General features: G+C 34.1%; 2 protein-coding genes across 3 annotated transcripts; one reads left to right on the top strand and one right to left on the bottom strand.

The window, feature by feature from the left end:
- Nucleotides 1-935: 935 nt before the first annotated feature.
- On the top strand, nucleotides 936-3,307 carry LOC109208949 (inactive protein RESTRICTED TEV MOVEMENT 1-like). The gene is made up of 2 exons (XM_019372105.1): nucleotides 936-1,221; nucleotides 2,896-3,307. The coding sequence occupies exons 1-2, from the start codon at nucleotides 1,027-1,029 to the stop codon at nucleotides 3,208-3,210; spliced, it is 510 nt and encodes a 169-aa protein (XP_019227650.1). The 5' UTR covers nucleotides 936-1,026; the 3' UTR covers nucleotides 3,211-3,307.
- An 820-nt stretch (nucleotides 3,308-4,127) lies between these two features.
- LOC109208945 (cysteine protease ATG4-like) lies at nucleotides 4,128-10,482 on the bottom strand. Of its 2 annotated transcripts, none has more exons than XM_019372099.1 (8): nucleotides 9,585-10,482; nucleotides 9,386-9,471; nucleotides 8,770-8,904; nucleotides 8,276-8,655; nucleotides 6,275-6,413; nucleotides 4,882-4,937; nucleotides 4,726-4,796; nucleotides 4,128-4,620 (listed from the first exon to the last, which is right to left on the bottom strand). In XM_019372099.1, the coding sequence occupies exons 1-8, from the start codon at nucleotides 10,042-10,044 to the stop codon at nucleotides 4,400-4,402; spliced, it is 1,548 nt and encodes a 515-aa protein (XP_019227644.1). In that variant the 5' UTR covers nucleotides 10,045-10,482; the 3' UTR covers nucleotides 4,128-4,399. The 2 variants fall into 2 exon arrangements, with proteins under 2 accessions (XP_019227644.1, XP_019227646.1); XM_019372101.1 differs by having other exon boundaries at nucleotides 8,854-8,904; nucleotides 9,585-10,481.
- Nucleotides 10,483-10,726: the final 244 nt, after the last annotated feature.

Genomic DNA, 10,726 nt, shown 5'->3' on the forward strand with positions numbered 1-10,726 from the left:
TTTTTTTTTTTTTTTTTTTTACTTTTTACAAGAATTTCACAATTATGTCCAAACGCGCACTTAAACAAAGAAGAGAAAGGAAGAAAGGTAGCATAGCATAGTTTAGTATGGAATAAATCTAAAGTTTTCTTCAAATAATACTCACCTATTATTTTTTTCTTCTCGAGAGTCAATATCACTTAAGTTTAAAGCTAAATTGAATTATATTAATATAATATTTCAAATTTAAAAATTCAAAAATTAGACAGAAAATACTATAATTTGTAAATTTTCTCATATCAATACTTGGGTATTTTTGGCTTCTCGAGAGTGATATTAATAAGGAAAGCTAATCACCAATTATTATACTAAAGATATTGCAATATTTTGTATTTATTGCTTTTATTGTGATCCTGATTTTCTATCAATCAAGAATTTTAATTTGTATATTCTCTTTTCTATTTTGAGCACTTTGCTCCTCAAAATCTTGTATATACAACTACTGTTGAAAATACAAAAAATTATTGAAAAGTTAAGCTAAACTAGATTAGATTATTTTAATATTATAAAATTAAAATTTAGATATTCAAAAAATAAATAGAAAGTACTATAATTTGCAATTATTCTCATATTATTATGATAAAAAATATTAAAATATTGATCAAAGTTCATATTATTTGAATCTCGAAAAGCCAGACGTGACAAGTATTTTAGGATGGAACGAGTAATGCTAAAAGAAGCTTTGTAGTTTATTCTGAATTAGAAACATAAAAGTAATTGCACAATAAGGGATCACTATTATGTATCTCAACAACAAGAAAAGAATATCAAGTAATAACAAATGTACATTATTCTACACCTAAAAATTCCAAATCTTAAATTCAGATTCAAGAAAGGCATAAATGGATGCAGAAAAAATAGTATATATATAATAAGGTCTTGGTAAACCTAAAACATTCGCAAACTCTTTCTTCCAAATTTTTTTCTTTTATCCAATAATATTTTTTTTCTTCAGTAAATTATTATTGTGAAAGTCATATATATAATATGGCATTCAAAATTGAAACTGTGGCAAGTAGTAAATTGAAAGGAGAAAAATGGGATGATGTTGATCAAGGTGATATTGCAATGATTTTTATTTCCTATGGAAGAATAATTAGTCATCTCCAATTTTTATATGTCAAAAATGGAAACTTTTCTTTATCAGGCAAACATGGTGATCTTATTGAACATCTGGAAATAGTAAGTTCCATTTTTTTTTTTTTGTATTTTTTTAAAAATGAATTGTTAAAGCAAAACTCGCTTTTACGGCCAGACTTTTCTATAATAGTTATCTTATATAACAACACTTCAGTATTAACGGCCAAGTTTTCTTTGAAATTATTTTTTCATGTTATGTTTTAATATATGTTTTCTATTACAACCAGGGGCGAAGCCACCTTTGTATAAGGGTGGTCAATTGACCACCCTTCACGAAAAAATTACAAAAAATTACAATGTGTATATAAGTAAAATATTGATTTTAGATGTGTAAAATATATATTGAACACCCTTCGTCGGAATTTTTTTTAGTTCTTTCAAGTCTGAACACCCTTGGAAACATTTCTGGCTTCGCCACTGATTACAACACTTCAGTATTAACGGCTAAATTTTCTTTGGAATTATTTTGTCATGTTATGTTTTAATATATGTTTTCTATTACAACACTTCACTGTAACACCCAAAAAGTATCAGAACAACGAGGTTATTATATAGAGATTTAATTGTATATAATTCTAAACTAGATAATCACTAATATCAAGTAACAACAATTATGATGTTGAAGGCATAGCTAGACAATTTTTTTTTGTTTGTACATTTGAAGAATATATTGTATTTTTGTTGATAATGCCCCCTTGAATTTCAACATGGCAACATATATTAAAATCTCTACTATCCACAATTATCAAAAGTCACCACCTACAAAAATAAATTGACACTAAAGAAAATCAGATTATTATATTTTATAATTTCATTATCTATGATTGGGTCGTAAAAACTCCTAAATAAGTACACAATTTATGAATCAAATTCATTTTGGTTAACGAAACAAGTTATTCTAGAAAAGTTAGGAGATTCATCGTAAAAGATATACATAATTCTACTTATGACAGTAAGAAAACGACATGATCAATGAGGATTTATACAAGAGATTCTGAAATTAAGGCATAATTACTACTGTGTCGATTCGAAGAAAAATTATTTTATTTTACTATAGTAACACGTCTAGTCCCGTTTATATTTTATTTTGGGAGAAATTCAAAAATAGCCAGATTTATAAGTGGTCGTTCAAAAATAGTCTATTTTCAAAAGTAATCGAAATTTAGCCACTTTTCATGTAAAGATAAATCTGAACGAAAACACTGTTCAAAACCCGGAAAATACGTCAGTATATTATGCTGGAGTTCCAGCATAAGTATACTTGAACTCCAGCATATTATACTGGAGTTCCAGGATAAGTATGCTGGAATGATGGAGTTCCAGCATAAGTACACTAGAACTCCAGCATAATATACTGGAGTTCCAGCAAAGTATAACAGTCCAGTATAATATGCTGGAAGTTCATACACAAGTGCTCGAATCTCCAGTATATTATGCTGGAACTTTCCGTGTGTTGGAGTTCCAGCATAATATGCTGGAAGTTCATACACAGGTGCACCGTACTCCAGTATATTATGCTAGACCGATCTCTGTTGCAGAAAAATAGTGGTTATTTTTCATTGACTTGGTAAACGCTGGTTATTTTTGAATGACCGGTCCGAAAACTGGCTAGACCATGCTATTTTTACTTTTATTTTACTACAGTAACACGTATAGTCCCGTTTATCTTGTCATGTCAACATTTCTTAGCTAACAAAATTTTCAAAAAATTTGCAGATCAAGCTAGATTATCCCTCTGAATATCTGATTGGAGTAAATGGTAGACATGGAGTAATTGGAACAGATAGAGTTTTGAAATCAATCACATTTGTGACCAACAAAAACTCATATGGACCTTTTCCAAAAAATAAACCTACTTATATGGGAAGTGAAGATACAGAATTCAACATAAATGTTGGAAATTATGGTTGGCTCAATGGATTTCATGGCACAATTTGTAATGGTCAACTTGAAAGCTTTGGAGTTTACATTAATCCAATCCCAATTAGCAAAGATATTGATTATGATAAAATAGATGTAGTTGATTGCTAAGTGTATATCTACTAGTTTCAATCTCAAAGTGACACGTGTACTCATAATAATATGAATGAATATAAAGATTTGTCAAGGTTCATTGAGAAAAAAATCATATGTCTCGGGTTCAAGCTCTGTAAAAAAAAAACCTCTCCATAGAGATGCACTTTAATCCCTCTATGTACTTGCCGGCGTAAATGCAAATTCCCTCTATGTACTTGCCGGCGTAAATGCAAATTAGTTGAGTCAGTGAATTTCAAGTATTGGATATCCAAAGCAAACTGGTAAAGCTGTTGCCATGTGGCCTGGAGGTCACGGGTTCGAACCGTGAAAACAGCCTCTTGCAGGGTAAGGATGCGTACGATAGATCCTTGTGGTCTGACCCTTCCCCGGACCCCACTTATAGCGGAAATTTAATGCACCGGACTGCCCTTTGGATACCTAAAACAAACAAAATATATATTTGATGGTACAGTCAAATCTCTCTATAACAGCCTCGTTGTTCCGAATATTTTTGAATGTTATAGCAAAGTGTTGTTATATACTAGAACATATATTATAACATAGCATGGAAATTGGTTCCGAAAAATCTTGGCTTTTGTAATGAAGTGTAATTATATAGGAATACTGTTATAGAAAGGTCTGACTGTAACAAGATTTTTTCTTTCCTTTTTTGATAGGTTGAAGCTTTATCAAGATTTATTTTCAAATTTAGTAACCATGAATAAAAGGTAAACATATAAAGCAAAAATCTAATTGAAGAAAGATTTGATTATGTGCCTACCTCCAACTTATATGTAAACTAATGAACAACTTCAAACTTCAACAAAACCAAGTGAAGTAATTTAAAACCAAACAAGCCCCTAATTCAGGACAGAAAAAGGTAAGAATAACACAAAAATAAGACCAGAAAAGAAAAAAATAGCAACACAAAATGGAAGATTAGGGGAACAACTATTCAATCTTCTGCATTTGTACTTAGAAAAAAAATCAATTGAACCATACACCATCCCACTTTTGGATAATTTTATAGACAACATCAAATTGTAAGGCAAAAGGAGGATCCTACAAGTATGTCTATCTTACAGCAGTAATTTAGTCGAAATCGCGCACCAAACAAGATGGAACACATTAAGGCCACGGCCGCAATCAAGTAGACTGCCTACGAAATTATTTACAACTTTATAATCCTGAAAGTGTTCTCACATCAAAGGAGTTGCCACTCATCTTCAGGTCTACCACCATCCGATTCACCTGGGCCCACAGCATCGAAGGAGTCCAGTTCTGGAACACCAGAATTACTAGTCACCCTGTCGTTATACTCAACTGATGTGGCTGGGGTACGAGTTTCAGTTATCGTAAACAATGGAGCCCCGTTTGATTGATCCACTAACTTAGATGCCCGTATACAGAAATCATCAAAATCACCTACAGAAAGTATACAGAAGTTAAGGATCAAGAAGTGACTCATATTAGCCAAGGTAAAACAAGTGCAACGATTTCTGGAACAATTAGAGAAACATGCAGACGTACTCTTATCTCTACAATAAAATCCGATTGCCAAGGATGGATCAATTGAATCTAGAGGGAAATGCCTTACAGTACTGCAATCGAAGTCAAAAGGTTATAATGTGATTAAAACTAAAAATGGAAATATCAGATGAGAAACTAGAATGCGTATTCGCTTACTTGCAGTGATAAGATGAAGTATCAATATCTAACTTATCCGTTTTAATATCAACAACCTGCACATCAGACATATAATGAGAACGTTACATCCGACATCCAATAAAATTAGATAACAAAAATACTTCAAATTTTGAAACTTTCAGTGATAAGATGAAATATTAAAGTCCAGATTATCCGTTATGGTATCAACAACCTGCTCATCAGACAGATAAATCCATAAAACTTCAAATATTAAAATCACCGGAAAAAAGAGATTACAAGCACCATAAAGACAGTTATAATAAGTAAAAAAGGTAGGAAAGCTGAACGACCAATCAAGAAATACTCGTTTATTAGAGATGTGATTCCTTACCCGTCCCACTCGCCGCAAAAAAAAGAAGAAACTAAATGGAAAAGCTCATACAGGGACCAATTAATTTTTTTGATATGCATTTTTGGTGTTGCCGAAAAGTGAAACTAGAGGAGTCTGATGGATCAAAACCACTGAAATGAATATGCTGGAACATTTTAGAAATCCACCGAAAATAATGTCCCAAACCGAAAATTATGAAATTACAAAGAAGGTTCTCCAAAAGGGGAACTTGACTAGCAACGCTGTTCACTGCCATCGCTGATGACGATTAATCAACCGACTAGCATCTTGGTTAATGCGGAGATGTTGAGGCAGCAGAAAATGGAACATTGGGAAAAAACCATGATGTCAAGAAATTAGGACGTGGAGGACGGAAAGGTGTAATTTGGTGATTGTTTGTTATATAGCAGCACTCCCGCTCCAGCAATAAGGGTAATATTTTAGCCTGTAGAAGATGCTAAGAAAGTCCTCTAAAGCAGCAAGGATCTGTTAGAGAATATTCTACTCAGATCCGCATAGAAGCTTTTTCTAAGAAGGGAACTTTCAGCAAACAATAAGATCTCTTAAATCAAACTTTAAAAGCCAAATGATTTTTTTTCTTTCATTTGGGTGCTTCTTATACCATCCCATACTGAGTGCTGCTGCTTTCGAATATATTGGATGACATCTTTCCTAATACAAAAAATGACGGATTCCGGGCAAAAGCCGACCTATAAAAACCAGATCGCGGTGCTACATAAAATCCACCAATTTTCTCCACACTAACGAATCAAATGAAAAAAACTTCAAATCTTAATAAGCATAAAAAAGGTAACAAAGATCAAACAATTATGACATTCTTGATCGTGGTAATTATTGATAGATTGTTGAAGTCAGCCAGCACGGAAAGAAGCTGATTTCCATCTATAACATTTAAACATGGAAAGTTTGATTTCAAGGATCGCCGATTTATCCTAGATTGTAAGTAGTAATAAATTATAGAAATTCCAATCAGTATGTGTGAAATGGCATAAATACGAGGAAAAAGAAAGAAACAATTACTGGCTGAACTTCATGTGGATCAAGATAAAAGGCTTGATCATCCTGCACGCCGACAATGTAGGTCGAGGCTCCAGGTCTGCCACCTAGGATCCCAAGGCTTTGAGGAAAACTGAATGTTGCTGCCAGTAAAGGAAGATACCTAATGTAGAAGAAGATAATAGAGATTCAGTAAACAGAATGCTCTGGTTTTTATGGCAAAAACAGTAAATCATCCGCCAAATATCAATGCAGTTCACAATTTTAATTTTCGTTAGATATGGCCTTCTCGCAGTGCCTGACGTGTCATAAATCAACATGGAAATAAAGAAAACACGAGATAGCCATAACGTGTTTTGTGCGTGTACAGACATCAAAGACCAATCTATATTCCATTTTCAATAAGGAAATATATTTTGCAAATGATACTTCTTAAACCACTAGATGACAATTTACTTCTGCAAATAAATCTAGCTGCTAACTGTACTTTCCTGAGTTGAGTAGTATTATGAATATCGTCGTTTAGGATCACAGAAACAAGTGTAAATACTTTGTTCGCGAAGTCAATTTTAATGGTCGTAAATATATATGCCCTACTAACTCATGGAATTCTCATCACCTTGTCTATGGTGATAAGCATAAACGTCGAATGTTCTACAACTAATCACGTAAATTCAATTAAATGTGTGTATAGGCCAGTAGCCAGGAAATCTTTGAGCTATGATAAATATAAGAAAGATCATAAATAAACCACTAGGAAAAAAAAAAAGAAATCATGGCTAATCAAACATCAATCGAGCATCTAAGCCTCAATCTCAAATTAGTTAGGGTCAACTTATGAGCCACTAGCACGCATTCCACCTTATACAGTGAGGAGGACTCATCAACCTATCGCAACTCTTCTTAGTTTTCCGGACTTGGGGCTGGTTATACTTCGTGAAGCAACCATGATTTATAGTAACTTAGAGTATGGAAATTCTCATGCTGTCATTAATTTGTTAGTTACAAGTATCTTTCAGCTAGATTATAGCGCAAGAGAAGGAAATATTATATCTGGTAGTGCCATTCTTCTATTTCATGTTCTACTTGAAGAGGACAGCCCGAAAGTGTTGCATGGCAGGAAACATTAGTACGCGACCTTGAAGCATATACCATATTGTGCCCATCTTGTATCCGCTCTTGTTCCATTGAAATAATAGTTAGATCAAGCCATGTTATTAGATAGTGTTCAAAAGAGTTTGTGGTATTTTTATTAGTCTTGTTTTTGAGATTACGAAGCATGATCCAAAAATGTATTTTTTGTTATTATTTTCATTTGTGTTCCTTATGTTAGTGCTTACTGTTTTTTTTACACTACTAATCAAGGTATGTACCATGGCTCCTCTTAAAGAAGATGCTGGATTCCCCAGGAAAAGTCTTCTGGCCTAGAAAAGAAGATGCCTGATTCCCCTCAAGACAAGTCTTTTGCAACAAATGCTAAAAACTCGTCCAACTGTCCAAGGTTAATGAAATCCAAATCCTAAATGGTATGAGTGGCTCTTCATTTGGTAAAATAATGAAATACTTTAGACACTCAATTCTATGGAAGATTCTTTAAAGATCTTTTCTAGCACTGTACCATATTAATTTTATATCCACTTTCCCTTTATAAGGCCTGCCAAATAGTCGCTATAGCCACAAAGTATCATGTAACTCTGCAACAGTTTCGATTAATGAAACTGTTGCTGATTTGATAAGGAATGACAATCTTAATTTCTTTGCATACAATTTCATCATAATAAAGCAAAACCGGCAATGAAATAGTAATGATAGCACTAAAGTGCTTACAGATCCCCAACAAAGCACCACTTGTTTTACGACACAAACAAATAATCATTCAGCCACAATCTTCTTTTACTTGGCAAGTTCTTAAGTTATTTATGAAGGTAATGCAGAGAGATATACTAGAAAATAAATAGGCAAGAGTTTTGCATCATACAACACTACCAGTGCAGATAAGAAAAAATTAGAGAAATGAAAGGAAACCTTGAATTGATTTTGTCAAGTCCAAGAACCAACGGAACTAAGAAAAGAACAGGTATCCAGTCAACTTCGCCTTTTGGCAAGTCAGAACAATGCCTGACAATATCCTCAACACAGAGCACCGGCGCTCCGCCTCTTTCGCCATCTTCATCCCCAGATACAACATAGATAGACATGAGAGAAGACATGTCAGCATTCCCCGTTTCTTCTCTCTTGCTTCGTGCTAATGTTTCCCAAGTGCGACACATTGCATATGGGCCCACCCATGATCCAGGAGAAAGACCATATGTCTTCCCGGCTTGAAGGAGATTGTGGATAGAGCAAGCTGACTCCTCCGAATCACCAAAAAGGTGCAATATCTCAACATACTTTTGGTCATGCGACTGCACGATGAGATAACATGATAAGTTCTCATGCTAAAACAATATATGTATGAGATGAGAATCTGATCTTTTTCTTGTCTTTTTTCTCATATATAAGAGATACGAGATGAGAACCTGACTGTGCAATATCGTGGTTTTAAATTGGAAATTGAGCATTTTAACAACTGAAAGTACTGCAGTGTTTTGACTTTCGAGTACCTTGTCCAAAGATTTTCTCCAAGATCTTCCTAATCGATGAAGAAGTAGAGCCTATAAATACAGGAATCATCAACATCACTACAGCAGACAGAGTAAGCATTGGAAATTCAGAAGAAAAAAACGACAGATAAAAAAGGCAGCCGGTGCATGAAGCATCTCACGTTCCGCAAGGTCCGTGGAAGGGCCCCACCTCAACCAGTGTGATGCTAACACAAACTTTAGTGGTTGATACCACGGCTCAAATACATGACCTGTAGGTCACACGGAGATAACTTTACCATTGCTTCAAGGCTCCCCTTCGTAAAGGGCAGCCTAGTGCATAAGCTCCCGTTATGTACTGGGAAAGGGCCACAACACCGGGTCTTATGTACGGCTACGCTGCCTTGCTTTTGCAAGAGGCTGTTTCCGCGACTTGAACCCGCGACCTCGTGGTCACACGGCGGCAACTTTTACCATTGCGCCAAAGCAAGATTGTAAAGATTTTAGCTGACTTATAGCAAGAAAGAAGAGGAATTTTGCCAGTGTAATAAACCTGAGCAACAAGCATCTGACTGCTCCTAAGCATGCAACCCCAATTAACATCACTGGTATACTTAGAATCTCCAATAGGAGGAAACCCTGCAATTACATTCAACCAGATAGCAAAAATTCACAATCTTTCACACACCAAATCAACATTCTAATCAGATCAAACAAAATAAGAGTTAAAAAAAGACTAAAACTTTAACTACCTTTTCGATATGTAACAAGAATCCTAGATGAGAAATCATCAACAAAAGCAGAAAAACCTTCACTTTGAGTTGGTTCAATTGATGGATCATCATCTTGAACAACTTTATAACAAACACCTAAAAGCCAAATATCACTTTTAGAGCCATTAGGAATCCCAGTTTTATTAATCCCAAAAATCCTCCTCATTGAACCACTATTCATCATTCTCTTTACAGCACTAGTCCAATTAATACCAATACCATTATAATACTTCTTTGAACTTAAGTCACCTTTTTTTAAACACCCTTTTGGCTCAGTATCAAAGATTGAAAAAGGAGAAACCAAAAAACCAGACCAAACAGAAGATTTTTTGTTCCTGCTTGGTCCTGGTTCTGGTTCTGAAGAAACTAAAGAACCAAGATTTTTTCTTGGGGAATCTGAATCAGAGGAACTTTTACTAAATTGGGTTTTTTTAGGCATCAAAGATTATATTTTTGATTCATGACACATGGTATAAAGGAGCTAAAACTTGGCAAAACTGGCAAAAAGTGGCAATTTTTTGGCTGTTTTTGACAAGTTTGATGGTTTTAATAATGAAATTTTTATCTGGGGTTTTGAGATTTGGAGAAAAGATTGGGACTTTATGGGATTTAGGATTTTACATAGTACGAATATACAGAATTGGCAAACTTTTAGCTTATTTTGAGAGATTTTTGGGGTTGTTGGGATTGAAAATTTGATCTGGGGTAGTGAGATTTGAAGAAAAGATTGTCAATTTATTGAATTTTGGGTGCCAATGATTGGGAATTTGGAGGAAATTTGGAGTGTGGTGAGGTCAAAACTAAGGAGAAAGTGGCGTTACGAAATTGAGTTGGATGAGGAAAGAACAGATTTGAGGAAAAGAAATAAGTTACTATATTGTATGAAATTTATATTCCAGAGAGGTATGCGTTGTTATTGTTTGTACATAGTGCTGTAATATATGTACATTGGTGAAGTAAGGAGGAATTAATTCAGATAAAATGATAAAAGTAGTCCCTTATGTTTGAGGGTGAGTTCAAAGTACTCTCTTAAGTATGCACAAAGTAATTTTGATCCTATAAGTTTTCCAACTCCATCAAATACTTAATAAACTTTGTTTGTTAGTTTTGATGAAAACTAT

The sequence above is a fragment of the Nicotiana attenuata genome, unplaced genomic scaffold (genome assembly GCF_001879085.1).
Source record: "Nicotiana attenuata strain UT unplaced genomic scaffold, NIATTr2, whole genome shotgun sequence".
NCBI classification, from domain to species: domain Eukaryota; kingdom Viridiplantae; phylum Streptophyta; class Magnoliopsida; order Solanales; family Solanaceae; genus Nicotiana; species Nicotiana attenuata.

Bases quoted from the DNA above. Each gene is read 5' to 3' on its own strand.
- LOC109208949 (XM_019372105.1), top strand. From the start codon at position 1,027: ATGGCATTCAAAATTGAAACTGTGGCAAGTAGTAAATTGAAAGGAGAA. The intron at 1,222-2,895 runs GTAAGTTCCATT...AAAAATTTGCAG, and splicing joins TTATTGAACATCTGGAAATA to ATCAAGCTAGATTATCCCTC.
- LOC109208945 (XM_019372099.1), bottom strand. From the start codon at position 10,044: ATGCCTAAAAAAACCCAATTTAGTAAAAGTTCCTCTGATTCAGATTCC. The intron at 8,905-9,385 runs GTTTATTACACT...CTGTATTTATAG, and splicing joins GTCAGATGCTTGTTGCTCAG to GCTCTACTTCTTCATCGATT. The intron at 4,621-4,725 runs GTACGTCTGCAT...TACTTTCTGTAG, and splicing joins ATTTTATTGTAGAGATAAGA to GTGATTTTGATGATTTCTGT.